This window comes from Lissotriton vulgaris, unplaced genomic scaffold (assembly GCF_964263255.1).
Source record: "Lissotriton vulgaris unplaced genomic scaffold, aLisVul1.2 SCAFFOLD_2166, whole genome shotgun sequence".
Taxonomy (NCBI): Eukaryota; Metazoa; Chordata; class Amphibia; order Caudata; family Salamandridae; genus Lissotriton; species Lissotriton vulgaris.
Genome location: NW_028248796.1, coordinates 188,455 through 207,792, shown reverse-complemented (window position 1 = coordinate 207,792; position 19,338 = coordinate 188,455). Strand labels below are relative to the sequence as shown.

General features: G+C 48.7%; 1 protein-coding gene across 1 annotated transcript in view; it reads right to left on the bottom strand.

Moving 5' to 3' along the window:
* Positions 1 to 19,338, bottom strand: part of BABAM2 (BRISC and BRCA1 A complex member 2) — a 202,144-nt gene that overhangs the window by 107,711 nt on the left and 75,095 nt on the right. Inside the window, exon 4 of the mRNA XM_086950191.1 lies at positions 3,440 to 3,634. Coding sequence (XP_086806317.1) covers positions 3,440 to 3,634 — 195 coding nt within the window. The remainder of the gene's footprint in view (positions 1 to 3,439; positions 3,635 to 19,338) is intronic.

Genomic DNA, 19,338 nt, shown 5'->3' with positions numbered 1-19,338 from the left:
AGGCACAGGGTCAAGACTGATATGAATATAGCTGGGTCTGAACCGATATGTGCCATCGCGTACCCGGAGATCAGCCAACCATGATTTAATATGTCAGCCAAGAATAAGAAGAGCGCGATGGGGCGATAGATCCTTTTCATACCAAGCTTCCAGACTATGGAATTCTCTGCCCACTGCGCTGCGATCACAAAAATCCAAAATGTGCTTTAGAAAGGCATTGAAAACTTGGCTTTTCTCTTTGCATCAAAACCTGCTCTCACCTCTCTCTCAGTCACTATAGCGCCAAGAAGCCGCGGCATTCGAGCGCTTTATAAATATTTCAGTCAGTCAGTCAGGTGGCGAAGTGAGCTAAAGAATGATGATGGATTCAACCCAGATCTGTGACTGGGGGTGAGGGTCTGAAAAGTTTCAGTGCTTCGTCCATCATCTCCTTGTGTTTGCATTGCATCCTGGCACAATCTTTTCACAGGCTGAGAATCTCAGAACCTGAAAGTACCCAGGAGTTTGTAGAGGTCCCAATAAACCCCATGCATCATTTAAAGGGGGCATGAAGGCAGCCCTCTTCCGACCTGAGGACACCAACGCGGTCCTTCTAGCCCACTGGAGACATTTCACCCCAGCTGTAATCCCTCTCCATCGAGGTATTACCTTCCTTTAGATTCTCAATACTGTCCACCAGGTTGAAGATATTATTATGTAATAAGGGCCAAAGAGTGAAGTCCTGATTCTGACTGTAGCCAGTTTCTGAATCCTACTGGAAGCCTTATGGGGGTAGTATGGTACTCTGGAGTTTATTCCACATGTCATGTTACAGGGCCGGTGCTTTATTAAGATCACTTCCGGCTGAGGTCTTATAGTGCCACAACAAATAATACAAACAAAGAACCCAATTTAAACACATGGCCTCAATAATATTCCTTACTGCTAAATGAAAGGGGCCGCTCAAACAGCAAAAAAAATTTTCTTGGGCTCCAAAAATCCTTAGACTAGAGCCACCGTTCCCTAGGGCAAGTGCTAGATGTCTATCACGATCTTTGCAATAGCACATCCCTTCTGCCATCCTTCCCATTGTTGTAGTTTATCAGTGAACAGTGAGATCATGAGCCACCAGAACGAAGGTAACAATTAAGCGTTGCGTCAGAAGAGATTTAAAGAACATTTGATGTTTTCGGTGCCATCCTGAATAACAATAAAGAAAGACTTGTGGATATAATGCCTGATACTGTGTCCCAGATCCTAGGCTTACTGAACGATTTGATGAAAGCCTATATGTCTCTGGTTAAGGTCTCTGCAAGCAACACAACAACTGTGACTAGCCTATTTAGTGTTGCATGGCAAAAATACTGTCAAGGAAGTGTAGATACGGGGTTTGTTGACCCTCGAGTTTGACTTTCTATTATGCTGTTTAATTATTACTACATGGGTTGCATGTCTTCACCTTGGTCATGTTTGTTAATGTTTTGTAGTTTGTTCTGTGACTCCTGCTTGCTGTTGAGTAACCCTGTTTGGTGTAAACTAGTTGCTGTATTAACACTGGATGGTGTCCTGCTGCAGTCACTTGTATGTGCGAAACATGTTATAAATTCTATTGGTGCAAATCATGTTTTTGAATCCACCAATGACAGATACTCACTGTCTGGTTTTCTTAGCATGATAAAAAGAATAAATAAAGATTTACAAAATAAATGGATTCACGTTTTGCAGAAATTGTACAGGTATGAGTACAGGTGCTTTCGTAAAGTCGAGATGAACTTACGACCTCTCCACATTGATACCAATGACTCCCCTTCATCGTTACCAACTTTACTATGGACAAAACAGACTTAAAATTTGAGATTCTTTTTTAAATGATGTGGAGTAAAGCAAGTAGGAGCTGGGACTTAAAGTTACAATGTTTTCAGCTGTGGCATAATTTCCCAGAACCAATTGTGCTGAATTAGGAATAGTAGTAAATGAATATGTCTAAGAGTCTGCAATGTGAAAATCTGATCACTCAAAATGCTGCAAGCATGTCGATGAACTAGAGGATCGGTACAGGCACTTATATAGGTAGGAACCGAATTGCCAGAGTATGTTAGACCAGCTGTCTTAACCAGGGGTCTGCCACGCCTACTCAGGGGGCCCATGACTGTTTAGAAACTTAAATATTTGCAGCTTTATAACGTATGTATGCATACAAATCATTTACATTTTAAAACTCTCTAAATGTGAAGAAATTTGAATTTGGAGGGTAAAATCAGGTTGGTAAGTATTAGGTTGATTGCTCTGAGCAGCACAACCACAGTGAACAGAAAATGTTGGTGGCCTCTAATGATATGCTCTCACAAGAAAATAGCATGCATTAGGAACAAAACGACAAAGGGCCTCATCTGAATGTCAGTCAGAATGGTCGAAAGCTTTCCCACCAACATCCATGGTTTAAACTCCAACCGCCTTATTACAAAGAAGGCAGTATTAGTTTAAACCAGACAGTCAATCCGACAAGCTTCCGACGTGCTCAAAGAGCCCGTAGACCAGTCGGAAACTGATTATAATCCCTTACGGTCAGCGTTTCCGCCACCAGGATTATGATGTTGTTTTCTGACAGGCTTTCCATGTCGGGCTTTACGACATGGAAAACCTGCCGGAAAGCGACTTGGGGGGCTCCTAGCAGGGCCTCCTTCTCTCCGCGGCCTACTGTTGTGGGCAGGGGGGGGGGGCACCTAAGGTGATGGTGCCCCTCTGTAAATTCCTGCACCATGAGGTGCCTTCCAAGAATTTACAGTAACTCCCATTTTTCTATGGGAGCTGGTGCTGCGGACGGTTTCCCACTGCTGCAAAAGCTCCTATAGGGAAATGGGAGTTTGTGACCGCACCATGTACGGTCGCATCAATTGCGGTTTCAGACCGCCGACCAAAAGTCAGTCGGTTCCGAAACCACAGAGATGTGGGTTGGATGCAACTCCGACCGAGGTCATAACTAGGCTCAAAGTGATATGTTTGGACTACTAACACAGACCACTTTCTAAAATAAGTTTTTGTAAGGAGCAAACGGATTATCAAAGATATAGTGTACTATCTTGCTATTGTTATGCATGAGTAAGCCTTGAAAAAGCTTAAACGAGCAGACAAACTCACCGGTGAAGCACATTTCAGCGGGCACAAATCCTGAGTATCAGACTTACAGACAGGTAACAGTTTTGGACATTTAAGCAAACATAACCTGTATTAAGTATACCGACAACCTATAACTTCAAATGTCATAAACAGTAAGAAGAAGTGATATTTGGTGAACTGCACCCTGTGACAGGTAACTTAATTTTCTAGTGAACATTTATCAAATTTGACAGCAATTATTCATAATGTGTGCTAGCCTTTGCCTCTAAGATATACATTCAATGTTACTGTAGTTTCTAGAGCATTCATGGGACATATAAAGACCAGTCTTGGGGTAGCTTACCCAGTTGTTCTTTTTGCCTGCATAGACCTCCATGTTCTCTCCATACTGAGGTTCTTCGACTAGAGTCTGGTACTCAAACATGAGGCGGGAGCTCTCACGCAGTCGGCTACACTGGTACTCATGATACTGTTGTACAAGCTCTTTCACAACCAGCAAGAGGCATTCTGGGTCCTCAGGATTCCAGGACGACAGATTCTAAATATGAAAAAGGGATGAGTATGAGAAACACGATTCTATTGAATTAATTTAATTTATTAGGTATAACTAGATACAACTGAGCTTCAAATCACATACAAATAAAGAAAAATTTAAAAAGGCATCATCATCGTTACATTGACACACAAAATAAAATCAGAGCAATAAATAACCATACAAATCTATCTGATTGACTACTTCTTTTACGAAAACAAACAACATTTTTGGCTGGCTTTTTTATAACGAATCTTCTTGAAAAACAATCAAGGTACACTAAGGAAATATGACGATGCCTAATGCAACAAAAATTTACGTGCCAAGTAATCAAATGAAAATGGGAGCATATCAACCTACCGTACAATGCAAGTCATGATACATGGTAAAACTAAAAACTTGGGCCCAACCGTTCTATGGGTTCTTGTGCTTACAAAGGGGCAAATTTACAAAATCACGCTGTTTGCAATTGCAAAATGGCCTTTTGGTTTGTACAAAACACAAATTGTGATTCAGTACCACGTTATTGAATCGTAATTTGGGTTTGCAACTACATACTGAATTGATACTTGGAAGGGGCGTGTACAGTGCATCCATTTCAAATAGTGATCCGGAATAGGATGTATGAATGTTTTGCGACCGGAATCCAGTCGCAAAACATTAATATTTTACCGACTACACAAAAGTAGTGGTAACCCATTTGTAAACCGGATGGGGTCCTTCCCCTTTCAAAATGTTTACAAAAAAATGTTTTAGGAGTACTTAGTCGTCCCATGGAATACTTCCTAGTCTTAAAAAATGTTTTTTTTTTAAACGCATCCCATTTTTCTTTAAGGAAAAAAGGCATATTCAACAACAAAGGATTGCTTTATTTATTATTAAATCTGTTTTATTAGGTATACTCAAAACAGCAGACATAGACAAAGAGGCGGCTACAACCCAACGGGCCGGCTCAGTAATTCGATTTGTGCAATCAGATCAATGAATCACGGTGGGTCACCGACCATTTAACACAGAGCCGTCTACAACCCAATCGGGCCGGCCGTGTCTTAAGGAAAGAGGGAAGAAGGGGAAGGGGAAAGTGTGTCCTCCGGGCGCTGTGCCTCCGTCGCAGTGAGCGCTTGTAGTTAAATGGCACCAACCATACTGCAACCCCTCAACGACCACCGCCCCATTCTCCTTGCCCTGAGCTGTGTGTCAAAGAGCGGGACGGGCTCAGGGCCGCTAGACCCAACGCCCCAAGGCCGCTCTGCATGCCCCACGAAGGGCCTCCGAAACATGAGTCGCCTAGGTGACCCTCTAGTGTAGATTGACTGAATAAGCAATGCAACCATATAGGCCTCGTTGTTGGACAAGTAGAGCACAAAAAATTATAAACAAGAAGAAGAAAACACCCCGCCCCCTCCCAACCCCCCCCCCCAACACAACACCCCCCCCCGGCCCCCCTCCCCCCCCCAGTTCCAGGTCCGATCCTCTCCAGTAGAGGGTATTCACCCTCCCAACTCATCAGCCGTCAGTCTGGGACAGACGTAGTAGGTGCAAGTACCTAGGACACGTGACTTCTCTACATTCCGTGGCTAATAGAGAAAATAATGGCTGTCACAGGTCCCCATATTTGGCCCCCTCGCCCGCTTTGATCAGTGACAATTTTTCCACGCCAAGGACCGCCCATAGGCGATAAAGCCATCCCTGGAACGTAGGAATATGTGTGGTGCGCCATAGCGACATGATGTTCTGTAATGCGGACCCGATAGCGATCAGTCTGCCCCTGCGTGACCGTAACGGGTATGTTATTGGATTTGGCAGGCCCAACAGGACGTAAGAGGGGAATCGTGGGATTTTAGTATCAAAATGGGAATCGACTTCATCCAGGACTGACTTCCAATAACCCTGGAGGTAGACACAGTCCCAGAGGAGATGGACCAAGGATCCCCTTTCCCTGCAGCCGTACCAGCATGCCGCCTCTCGACTGCGATCCATTTCGTGTAGTCTTTCTGGGGTATAATACCAGTAGGATACAATTTTAATGAGAGTGTCAGTCAAACCCTTGTGGTAGGCGGAGTGGCGTGCGCGGTAGTAGATCGCGTCCCAGTCTGCCCATTTCCCGCTCCCAACGGGCCCTACATGATTTGTACACCCGGGAGTATCGGTCTAGTAGCATGCGATAAAGGTCAGTGATGAGGTGCTTATCCGCAGTCCTTGTGATCAGCCAATACTCATCGGCCTCAGCTCGCACCTGGCTATTAAGCGCCCGATGCCGAGCCTGCAAGTACCGGAGGCGTTCCGTTTCCGGCAGGCCATAATCTTGCTTAAAGGTTTCGAAGGGGATGATCCCATCCCTGTTGTATATATGGAACAAAACTCTACATCCCGCTGGTCGCCACCTTCCCGTAGGCCGCGACATCCTGTCCAGGAGTGAAATCGGGGTTCTCCAGTAAGGCAGTAAGCGGGGAGGGGAAGGTGGTCAGGTCATGTTTCAGATTCGTGCTATCCCACACCTCCAGCGGTACCCTCATAATATAAGACGCGTAAAGGTTAGGAGGTCTATGTTGCCTGCGGAGAAAGGGAACCTCCTGCAGCGGGCGGCCTGCTATGGCTTGGAAAAGCCAATGCTTCTCCGACTCCCATCTGCTCCACTCCACAAGCGTTCGTAGTTGGGTCACCTGGTAGTACAACAGGAGATCCGGTAGCCCTAAGCCCCCTTTTTCAGGACGCAGTGTAGATAACCTGAGTTTCATCCTGGGCTTTCTGCTGTTCCAAATGAATTGTGCCAGTTCGGCTTGCATCTGGCGAAGCCAGCCGTCCGGAGGGCGTAGGGGGATGGCCCGAAATAGATAAAGAATCTGCGGCAGAACTGCAATTTTTACAGCCGCCACTTTACCCAACCACGACAAGTGTAGATGTTTCCACCAACTCAGCTCTTTGCGGATAAGGAGGTGCAGGCGCTTATAGTTGACCCGGACCGTATCGTGCAGAGTGGATGCCTAGATAAGGGACGGTCGTCTGAGACCAACGGAATGGAAAGCACTTTTGTAGTTGGGACCGGGTGTGCGGGTCCAAAGAGAGATCTAAAGCCTCCGATTTGGCCATGTTAACCTTAAACCCCGACACCCTAGCGAAGGCATCAAGGCTTTCCAAGCAGGCAGGCAGAGAGGTGCTCGGGGAGGATAGAGACAAAAGGACGTCGTCAGCATAAAGACTGATAGTGTGTGTGTACGCCCCGAACTTAATACCGGGCACCTCCGGATTGAGCCGCATCAGTTGTGCCAGCGGCTCCACATACAGGGCAAAGAGCAGGGGCGACAGCGGGCACCCCTGTCTCGTGCCACGCTCTATGGGGAATCGGGGAGACGTGCACCCGTTGACCCTGACCGTTGCCGTGGGATAAGAATAGCAGTTAAGGACCCACATGCGCAATTTGACGCCCAGACCCGCCTTTACCAACACCTGCTCCAGATAGGGCCAATGGACCCCGTCAAACGCCTTTTCGGCATCTATTGCGAGAAACATGTACTCGCCTGTTGTCCTCAGGGCTTTCTCAATGAGATGTAGCGCTCTCTTTGTGTTATCCACTGTCTGGCGTTCTGGGATGAATCCCGCTTGATCCGGGTCGATCAGACCCGGCATCAGCGGCGCAAGCCGCGTCGCCAGAATGCTAGTGTAGAGCTTGAGGTCTACATTGAGTAGAGAGATAGGCCGGTAGGCCTCGCAGCGTGAGCGGTCCTTTCCCGGTTTGGGAATGACCGAGATTGTGGCTTCTAGGAGGTCCCCTGGGATTGTACCTTGGTCTACAAAGGAGTTAAAGAGGGCGGTCAGCTGCGGGACCACCTGCGGGCAGAACGTCTTATAAAAGATGGCAGAAAAGCCGTCCGGACCCGGAGCCTTGGCCAGTTTGAGACGCGAGATGGCTGCAATCACCTCTTCAGGCCGAATTGGTGGATCCAGCGTCTCCGCCTGCTCCAAGGTCAGGGATGGGATGGGAATGGACGCCAGAAATCTCTCTCCCTCCGTAGTGTCCAGCGACGTCCCCGTGTATAGGGAGGCGTAAAAGGCGCTGAAGGCCGCTGCGATGTCCGCGTCCTCGGTGACCACCATCCCTTCCTGTGTCGTGATTTCCTGAACCGTTTGTCGTTGCTGCACTTCCCGAAGCACACGTCCCAGCAATCTGCCGCATCGGTCCCCCCTGTGTAATACAAATGTCGCACCCGTAGCGCTGCATACTCCGCCCGGTCCTGGTCGAGAGCGGCCAGTTGCTGCCGAACCTGTCGCAGCTGCCGCCATTTTCTCGGTGCCCCCGTGCGTTGATGCATATGTTCGAGTTCCCGCGTCCTCCGCAACAGTTCCTCCCATTTGCGCGCGCGTTCTGCGTTCTCGGCCGCCGAGACCGCGATCAGCTCGCCGCGGAGAACTGCTTTGAGCGCCGCCAAGCGCGTGGCCAGCGAGGTGTCCTCGGTGTTGTTGTGCATTAAGTAGTCTTTGATAACCCCCTTGATTTTTTCCACCTCCGTGCGATGCAGTAGCGTGTCGCGCAGTTTCCAGTGACGTGGTGTGCGTGTCAACGGCGGAAGGGAGATAACCGCAACCATGGGTGAATGGTCAGACAAGGCCGCGGCATCTATTGCAACCTCAGAAGCGAGCGCATGCATGGAAGAGGAAGCTAAAAAGTAATCAAGGCGGGCATAAGTTTTGTGTGTGTGAGAGTAGTATGTGTATTCCCCCTCTCGTCAGGGTGTAGGCTACGCCACAGGTCCACCATATCCAATTCCTTCAGTCTAGCCAGTCCTTCGTCAGAGAGGGCACCAGCCTGCGAATAGCGCTGGCCAAACCTGTCCTGTAAAGTGTCCATCACTAAATTCAGATCCCCGCCCACCAGAATGTGTCGATCAGGGGATGTGACGACCTCCATGAGGGCTGTGTGAAAGAACTTTTCCTGGTGTTCGTTTGGGGCATAGACAGAGCAAATCGTAAAGGTTGCCCCTCCCAGAGAGAACCTATAGGATAACAGCCTCCCTTTCAACTCTACCCCTTTCTGTAGAACCTTCCCTCAAAGCGCTGGGCCACCAGTATTGCCACCCCGCCGTTTTATTGGGAGAAGAGGAATAAAATTGGTGTGGGAAGCAGCAAGACTGCATCCTGGAGCAGTCTTTCTGTAGAAGGTGGGTTTCCTGCAGCAGGCAAATGTCCGCTTTGGAAGCCTCCAGCAGGGAGAGCACTGCCTTCCGTTTCACCGGGTTGGTAAGCCATCTCACATTTAATGTGAGGATCCGTAACTCCGTCGGGGGCATGGGGCATCATACGGGCTGTTGCGACCCCCCCCCCCCCGTGGGTCGTGTCCAATGCCAGCCAGAGTCCTCTGACACAAAGCCATCCATCCCTGTACATAGAAAGGAACGGCGCCCAGTGAAGCACCAAGGAAGTCCCCGGACCTGGAACACACACTCCCCACCCCAACAGAACCCCCAAAATGGAAAACACAAGTAAACCAACAAATCAGAACATACTTATTGTCCATCATTCGAAGGTGATTGGTGAAGAAAAGAAGGGGGAACGCTCACAGGTGGTACAGGCGATCTTCACCCGGTCCCCTCCGACACCCAGCAAGACAACACCGCCCCTGCGGGCCCAATTAGTGAAGACTCAGTCGTCCCCAGGAGCCACCGTCACCAACGCCACCGAGGCCACTGCATCACCCCGCTCTTTCAGGCTTAATGACCGGTCAGGCCTCAACGCTGTCTCTTGTTTGCCCACTAGTTGCCATTCCATGGAGTGCCTACGGTGTCTTTGGGATGGGCCACCGATCTCGTACCGGGTAACCGGACTGTCCAAACCCAGAATGGAAAGTGCCTCTTCCAGAGACCGAACCTGGACACGTTTGGAGTTCCATTTGAAGATGAGCCAAAACGGGTGCCCCCATGAATAAGGGATCCCCCGTTCCTTCAGATGAGCCGTGACAGGCTTAAAGCTTCTCCGCTTAGTCAAAGTAGAAGCTGCTAGATCCTGGAACAACACAGGGCTATGATTCCTAAACCGGAGGGGGGAGATGTCTCGCGCCTGTCTCAGTATTCCCTCCTTGAGTTGGAAATCGTGAACACACATGAGAATGTCTGGAGGGGGTGCCTTGGTGCCTCGGGGCAGGCCCACACGGTGCATCCGGTCCATCTTGATTTCCAGCGGCTCCTCCTGCTGCAAGATATGCTTAAAGAGGGCCTTCACATATTCTCGCAGGTCCGTACCTTCACCTTTCCACGGGACTGCCCTGATCTGGATGTTGTTCCGCCGTTACCGGTTCTCCAAATCCTCGGTGTGGGCTTGTAGGTCAAGATTCTGCTCCGTAAGGCGGACCACATCCTGTTGCAGTCGGTGAATGTCCTCCGCGGTCCCCATATCGTGCTCCTCCAGGGTTGCAACCCTCTCACCCACCCCGTCCACATCCCTCCGCCGTTCTCTCATATCTGACGCGAGTTGGGAACGCAGTTCTGTGATGTCCTCTTTAATAGCCGAAAACAGCTCTATCATGAACTCCTTCGTCGCTGAAGCCTCGCCATCATCCCGGCGTGGGGGTTTGTCAGTTCCCAGCGAGGCCGGGTGCAGGGGAGTTTTCTGAGCAGCGTCCTTTGCTGGTTTGTCCTTCTTGAGCCTGGCCGTCGCCATTTGGTCTCTCCCGGCGGCTCACCCCGGTGGCAGTGGCAAGCTTATCCCACACGTGCGTCTCTCGGGCACAGGTGTCGATACGCTTTATACCCCAGGACCAATCTATTGTGCCGAGTCCTGCCCCCACACCCCCGCGCCGTTCTTCATTTCACACTCTGCAGGCAGGGCCCTTTCCACACAGGGGCCCCCGCGGCCTAGTCGTGCTGAAGTCGGGGTCAACTTCTTGGGCAGGGAAGCCAGACAGGGCAGCTCAGCCCCAGCCACACTAATGCGCCGAGGAAAGCTCCGTCCCAATCAGAGTCGGTTAAGAGGGCCAGAGCCAAGGCCACCGTGCAGCAGAGATGCCACCCAGCCGTGGGGGGAAGGGAGCAGGCAACGGGTCCCTCGAGAGTCCGCAGGCAATTTCCCGCCTAAATGCGGGTCGCGTAGGACCCGGGGATCTACCTGTAACAGGGGCCAAGGGGCCTCGGGGTGCGCGGAACCCAGCAGGCTGTGGTCGCTCCCACACAAGTCAGAGGTGAGCAGTAGCTATGCCCCGCGCCCCCGGATCCTGGAACCTCCCCCCAGGTCAACACCGTCCGCCGGCGTGCGGACCGAGGCCCGAAGCTCCGCTCTCACCTACCTCTCGTTGCGCAGCTCCGCAGCGTAGCGAGGGAGCACACACCCGCCAAGCGGGGATCTCACCACCGCGTCTGTGCAAATCCGGCAGCACCGCAGTCGTAATAGCTCTCCACCTGGAGGGCATGCGGTTCAGGCCAGCCAAAGCCGGGTCGTCTCACTCACCCCCGTGGGGGCCGGGGCACCTCTCCACTCCCCGGAACCAGGATATCGCAGGCCCAGACTCCCCAGCGCCGCCGGAGGGCTCTGTCACTCTCTGCCCGCTCAGCACTCTCAGGGCTCGCGGGTCTCACTCGGTGGAGCCGGTCAGCAGCGCCCACAGCCGCCCGGTTCGGGATCGCTCTGGTCCACAGGAAGCTGACGGTACAGGCTTTAATTTGTTCCAGGCTCGACTACTCCAATGTCCTCTACCTTGGTTTGCCAGACTACCTCCTGCACAAACTTCAGGTAGTCCAGAATTCCGCGGCAAGGGCCATTTTTGGGTCACCCCGCCATGCTAGGGCATCGGAGTTGCTTCTTTCCCTTCACTGGCTTCCTGTCAGGAAGCGGATTACATTTAAGGCTCTTACATTGGCCCATAAGGCACTCCATTCGGTAGGTGCCTATTACATTCAGAAATGGCTTTCTCTCTATAAGCCCACTCGATCTCTTAGATCTGAATTTCTTGGCCTGGCAACTGTTCCACCCATTAGGAGAGTCAGGATAGGTGGACGCTCGTTTAAACATCTCGCCCCTAAACTGTGGAACTCCCTTCCCGTCGATCTGCGCCGCATTCTCAATCTGCTGGCCTTTAGAAAGGCCTTGAAAACGTGGCTTTACAATCAATAACTGGTATGTCCCCTGTTTCCTTATCTCTCTTTTCAGCTACGGGTCAGAAAGCGCCGGGACACTCCTTGGAGTAGCCGTGCGCTATATAAGACACCCATTAACATTAACATCAGGCACCCTCACAGCCACAAGAGCAGCGTCGGAGCCCTAGGCAGCTTGTCTTCTCTTCGCCGGCGTCACCCGATGCAGGGGACCAGCGGCACCCCGGCGCGCGTCTCGTATAGGCCGCACCACGCTGCCTCGCCTCAAGAGGGTTAATCTTCAAAAAGGAGGGCATCAAACACTGCCAGGCAGCTCCCAGGGAAACCAAATCGTCCTTGCCAACGCCAATGGGCACCGAACAGGGTGATAAACAAGGCTAAGAGTCTTGTGGCGCCGGAGAGACCGAGAAACGCGTCTCACTCCGCCGCCATCTTGGCCACGCCCCAAGATTGCTTTATTTAAATGAAATACCAGACATAGTACTCTGCTGCCTCCAGCAGGCCACCATCCCTGTGGTGGCAGCAGATCGTAGTGGGTTGCTATTTGCGACCTACCTCATTAATATCCATGAGGTAGTTCGAATTGTGAACCACTACAATGCAGTCTTTTGCAAAATGACTTATTAGAACATTGGTCAGTTTGCAAAATACCACACAGGGTCAAAAATACTGGTCGCAAATTGCAACCAGTATTTTGCGACCACTGTAAATAGAATAATGCAGTACGTAGATCGGTTACGGAGGGAAAAGAAGAAGAGACATGCAAAGGAAATATCAGTTGGAGCTAATAAAGGGAACGCGAACAACTAAACAGTACATAACTGAATAAAAGTCTGTTTTACCCTATATGGTGTTTTTCGTGAATCATCAGCTGATAAGGGGCTCAATACACGTAGAAAAGAGTTAACGCACAGATGACGTTTTACAACACTATCTGAATGTACTTTTACACTTTTTTGCTATACACAAAACAGGTGCCTGAAATCCATGTTAGTTTTTAAGGCATAATATTGCATCTGCCATGTAACTTTTATTGAAGCTGCCTCTTCCCTCTTTGCAAAGTTCAATATAGTTTGCTATTCCGAGGAGTGTGAAAAACAACCGAATGTGCAAAAGTATATGTATTTCTCCAAAGGGTAACCCCTTTTCCCAGTGAAAAAAACCCATCCCGTAGACCTCCAACAAATCCAGGGTAGATCCGTTCCCCATCCCATGCTCATGCTGGATGGGGAGTCCCTCACGCCCCTGCTTTTCTGACCATTCCCTAGCTGTGGAAGGGTCAGAATTCAGTTACATTCTCCAGGTGGCACAGGGGCCGAACACCGCAGCTCGCTAGCCATACATAGAAAGAGAGCACTCCCAGCTTCCTAAGGTGCGAAGAGCTTGTTAGCAGGGCATCCAGCCTAATGTGGTGTTGCCTTTTTTCTCTGCCTTCTCACCACTGGTACCTTTCGCAACCCTCCCATGACATCTTGGGTTTTTTTTTTTTAGAGTGAGGCTTAGTTATCAGATAAAAAAGGGTATTAGTGGGAGTGGGTTTTCAGAGAGTCCCGCCCTACACAACTAACAAGGGTTTCTCTGTTGGGAAGTAGCCCAGATACTGGAATAGAGTTTTAACCACTAGATGAGAGTCAGAGCTGAGCTGTAAGAGGACATGGGTAAAAGGATTTTTTATCCAAGGGAGAGCACTTCGAGGTCAGTGCCTCCTCTGTCAAGAGGGCAGTGTAGGAATCCCTAGACCTCCTGGAAAGGTAGCTTTTAATTTTTTGTGGCATGCAACCCAGGATCTCTCCAGTGGGTGAGGATCTTCCCAATATCCCGTTACCATTGAATCCCAAGAGTGTGAGGGCACAATAGCACATTGTAAAGGCCAAAGAGGAGAAGTGATGGTACCAGTCATATCAATGCTTTTGAAAGTCTCTGAGACACCTCCTTAAGGACTGCATGTAGCTCGTACCTGTTAGCTTCCACCAGAAGCTGATGAAAAGTCTGAGCTCGTTCCATAGAAGGGCCCATTTGAAAAAGATTTTAACACTCCGATGCTAAAAAGAAGAACCGAGAACCAGCCACCCAATGAGGACCCTTGCCGGTTAAGAGGTGCCACTATCTGAAGCAGATGGGGACCCTGATTGTGGTGTGGATATGCTGGAGCCGGAATACCTAGGTCTTCTGAATCGGTGCCAGTGGAGAAGGTTTCTCTATATGTGGCTGGCAGAATTTAGAAGCCTTGCTGGATGGCAGAGTGATGCTGATGCCAGAAAGCAGCAGAAAGAATTGGACATTACAGTCAAAGTTTGTTGAGGACCCAAAAGAAAGCCTGCCAAGATAAGCACCAGACTTCAAGGCCCTTCACAAAGATCCTTGATAAATCAGAATGCTTGAGGAGGTCAAGGTTTGCTTCAATGTGATTCCATTCTCGATCCTGTTGCGGGGAGGCACAGAAGGTGATTTGTTTTTTGGGCAATGCCAACTGCACCCTCTTGACCAAGCGCAGACATTCCTTCCAAATTAAGATGGACCCTACGCTCGCGGCACTAGCCTGTTCCATGTCCGGTCAATTGTTGTAAGGTGCCTCTTAGGTGAACCATTTTTGTAGGAACTCAGCAAGTTTGTCTCAGCATTAATGCCGTTGAATAAGGCACATCCTCTTATCAGAAAAGACTGTGGGTTCTAAATGTTCGCAGGGAGCACTTGCCAGGACAGAAAGGTTTTCATGGTTCCTAGAAGAATCAAGACTTCAGCAGAGGTGGCCAATTCCAGGCAGAGTAAAGTTTAGGAGGTTTCTTCCGCACCAGACGTGGCTATGTCAAAGGAGCACGCAGGCGATTTAGAAGGCCCTGCTGGTTCCTCATATATGGCCTCAGGGGCATAGCTTGGTCAGTAAGACAGAGGGGGAGAGTGAGCTTCACTTTTTCCAACAATCATGCTGTCATATAATGTAACAATACATTATAGGGGGGCAGGGCACTTGAGGGGCTTAAAGAGGCAGTGGAAAGGGAGAGGAATGCAGATTGGTAGAGGTACTAAGTGAGGGAAAAGACAGTATTTTGTAAACTTACAACAACAAAAAATTCAGACTTTCAAAATAGACAAAGGGAGTGTGTGTGTGTGATCGCTTTTGTCAGTGTGTATGTAATAGTTCCTGGGGAAATCCGACAGACCCAACTATTTACCAGAAAATAAACCCAAACGGGGCATGTAACACCCCAAACACCCTCTATCACGCCATGAAGCTTCGCCCCTGTATGGCCTATCCATTTTTTCTACTTAGGTCTGTGTGAAGGCTGGCATGCTTTGTTCTAGCGCACCCATGTAAAACCTAGGGTGCATGGCTTTTCGGATCATGGAAGGTTTTCATTGAGTTTTATGGCTCCCTGAAGCACTAGCAGTTTCCGCTCTTGCTGGTCCTATCTCAGGAAAGATGCACTCAAGTGGATGCACATGTAGGGACCTAGATGCCAAAGGAGCCATTGTTCAGTCCCACTTACACCCGAGGGTTTTTTAGAGCAATCTGTTCCCAGTGGAGGAAAAGGAGAAGAATTCTGTCGGGTAATCATTCTCAAGGAATTCCACAAGAGGTTAGTTAATGCCATTTCAAAATGGAGGGAGATTCCTCTCCCGAGGGACGCCCTCTTCTCCTAATGACGGGATGCTCAGATTGGACTACCAGAACGCCTATACAACGATGCCCATCTTCGGAGACCACTTCACTTCCTGCAATTTCAGTAGCATGTCATGTTCTTTAGCTCTATGTCCTTCCTTTCAGCCACATCCCGTAACGCGAGCTAGCCAGGATGGTGGAACTGTTTTCCTCTTAAGTTGAGCCTATTGATCCAGGTCCCTTTCATTACAAGCCCGTCAGAGGTTGAAGGCCGCCCACCTGACCAGATTCGTGTTTTCTCAACAGTTCCCTCCACTGTTTATTTAATCGACTGCATTAGGGTCGGTGCAGCTTTTCCACATAAGCAGCTCCTCTGCCAAGGTCCACTCTTGCACATCAATCTGTCATTGCTTCAGTGAAGTACCTGGCACCAGCATCTAGAGGGCAGCAAATATGTGCTACAATGTTCCCTTCTGCATCTGTGTAGCACACGTCTGGGTCACATGCCACACAACTGTGCACATTTAACTAATGTCTTCCCTCTAGTGAGCAGTTACCAGAGGGGAGGTCCAGGCTGTAGGAACACAGTCAGTATCTGGGACAGCAGCAGCCCTCCTTGGTAGAACTTCTACAATACATCAGGAGTCAAATCGGTTTATGTACATATGACATTGTATGAATTTAAATGTGTGTTACCTGACAACGTTCATCACCCGGACATGCCATTTGCCATTCTGTCTCAGTCAACAACTGCGGAATTTTCAATCTCATCAGAGACGTTTTAATGCATGGGCAAAGTGGGCTCTGGCCCAGGGCCCCAGCCTTTCAGGGGGCCACTGACAGACTCCGCTCCATTCTCAGATACAGTTTGTTTTAACTACTGTTTTCCTTTCATTTATTTTTTATGTACCGGATGTGTGAGAGTCTAGTATAGCCATTTTGCAGAGAAATGTGTTTATATACATACAAAAAGTTTCTTTTAGATCAAAAGAAGGCCTAACATATAAGAAATGGGAGGGCGTCACAGAGATTATTTGCAGTGATATTGGTGTGCTGCTGCTTTGTTACAATATTGAAAACACACATAACTATTCCTGAATATTAGATGTAAACACATTTAGGGCCTCATTTATGAGAAGTGATGCATCGCTGTGTGAAAACAGGGATGCGTCACTTCTTAGTGCGCCCTCCTTGCGACATGATGGATAAGTCATATTTACTGTATGACGCAACATGCCGCAAGGAGTTACAGATACGTCAGTATTTCTGACGTATCTGTAGGCGCAAAAGTGATGCATTGCTGGGATGTGTCTGAAAATAGACACAACTCCAGCAATGTGTCCTTTCACATGGGGCAAGCCCCATGTGAAAGGGCCTGCATCAGTCTTACGCCTGCTGTAAGGCAGGTGTAAAATATTGATGAAATGGCGTCCCAGAAGTGGTGCACTGAGTTCTCAAAGATTTCAATGCACCACTACTACTAGGCTTTTTGCGTGGCAACACCCACCCTGCATACATTATGCCAGGCGCAGGTATAATGTGGCGCAGGTGTTTACAAAGTGACACATCTGCCTAGATGCGTCACTTTGTAAATAGGGCGCAACATGGCACATTTTTTCCGCTGCATCACAAAAAGTGATGCACCAGCATAAATAAGGCCCTTAGATTTTGGACGAGTGTTCCTTTGCACTGTAAGGGACCTAATGAAATGAAATAGTGTATTCAATAAAGCGCACAGCTACTCAGACTAGAGTGTCCTGGAGTGCCACAGCGGGAGGAAAACGTACGTAAAAGACCCATCAGTTATTAAAAAGCCATGTTTTTAAGTTCTTCCTAAAAGAGAGTAGGTCTGTGGTTAGTCAGGGAGGCTATTTCACTAATTTGCACCTAGAAATCCGAGGGATCTGCCTCCAGTGCGGGCACAGCATATTTTAGGCATGATCGCCAGGTTGGAATTGGGAGATCTTAGGGGTCTAGATGTTGTGTAGCGATTAACGCACTTATTTAGGTAGCAGGCTTCTAAGTCATGGAAAGCTTTAAAGAAGATGGTCATCACTTTGAAGTTGATCCGTTCTTTTATGCGGAGCCAATGTACAGACTTAAGAATAGGGGTCATACTAGATCTGGGTTTAGGTCTCAGGATGGCTCTGGCCACAGTGTTTTGTACCACTTGTAGGCACTGGATAAGGGATTTGGGAAGACTGAGGTGCAAGCTGTTGACATAGTCAAGCTTTGATGCCACCAGACCCTGCACCACAATCTTTCTTCTCTCAAGCGGTGACAGTGGCAGGATTTTTTAAGCATCCAGAGTATGCCCAAGCAAGTGCCAGTTAGATTTCGGATTTTAAAGTGCATGGAGAGTGTCTTGTCTATGACTATTCCTAAGTTTTTTCCTTTCTCCTTTTCCGCGGGCAGCAGATCTTTTGGCCACCAAGAGCTCCAGTTAGGCGTTTCTGGATTACCAAAGAAAACAACTTCAGTTTTGTCAGGATTGCACTTCCGCTGATTGATCTTAAGCCAGTTAAAAACCTTTGTGAGGCAATATATAATCATTGCCCCATTAAAGTTGGTTCCATTTTCACACGTACAAATAAGTGTCATCAGCATAGGAAACAATTTTGGTGCCCTCTTCCTCTACCAGAAATGCAAGGGTTTATGGATATATATTACAAAGGGTAGGACTGAGAATGGAGCCCTGAGGGACACCTGCATTCAGGGCCGGAACCGAGGATAAGAAAGGGGGGAGCTAGATGTCCTGATATCTATTTGGCAAGGAGGATGACATCCATGTTAAGGCGGTCCCCCCAGGCCGATGTTAACAAGTCTCTCCTGTAGCCTCTCATGTGGGACAAATTTGAAGGCCGCCGACAGATCGAGCAGTATCAGAACAACCTTGCCTCCCTGGTCCAGCTTACCCTTGAGAAATTCAGTCACTTCCAGCAGAGCGGACTCCGCACTGTAGTTAGCCCTAAAACCAGATTGTGACTCATGAAGGAGCTTCCCATTTTCAATGTGTTTTTGGAGGGCCTTGTTTAAATGCTTCTCTAATACTTTGGAGATGGCCGGAAGAAGGGAGATTGGCCTGTAGTTGGCGGTGTCCGTCGGTTTGGCATTAGCCTTTTTATCGGTGGAAGAATCTTAGCATCCTTCCATAATTTTGGCATGTTGCCTGAGGAGAGGGAAACATTAAAGAACTGGTTTACCGTGGGGTTTAAGGTGGGAGCTATTAGGTTCAGGATATTCGCTGGACGTAGGTCGGTAGGAGAGCCAGACTTATTGCTTTGGAGAAGGGTCAGTGACTCTTCTAACTGACATTCAGGGAAAGCTAGTGAAGATGGCAGATCCAAGAGGTGAAATTTGCTATTTGAACTTAGGTAGAAGATCAGTTCTTCCTCTGGGATGTTAGTGAAGGCTTGTTGGATCACAGAGATCTTTTGTGGAAGAATTGAGCTATTTGCTAAGACCAATCTTCTGTGCATGGCGCTTCCTTTGTGCTGGTTTTCGGGGTGGTAAAGGATTTAAAGTATGCTAAAGATTTCCTTACTCCTATTTTGGGCATTTTCTATCTTGGTTTAAAAGAAGTTTTTCTTGGCTACCTTCACTAGAATGTAATGAGCTTTTAATGTGTCTTTATACACCTTCTTGTCCTCAGGTAGGTAGGATTTACGCCATTTCCATTCCATTTTTCTACAATTTCTTTTGCTAGATCTGAGGGAATCCTTAAACCATGTAGATGGTGGGGCCAACCTCTTTGAGGAGCGGGAAACAACTGGTACCGCTGCATGAATGTTGGTTCAGTTTCAGAGGCCTAGACAGCAGCAGAGGCCTACAGCATATCTCGCTCTATGCGGATGATTTGTTGTTATTTCTAGAGAACGCAGAAGTAGCACTGGAGGGGGCGGAGAGGTTACTAGCAAGATTTGGTGAGATCTCAGGGTTAAAGGTTAATTGGTCAAAGACGTGCTTATTCCCGCTGCGTCAAGGTACACCACAGCCAAATTACCGACTACAGCTTCAGTGGGTACCCACCT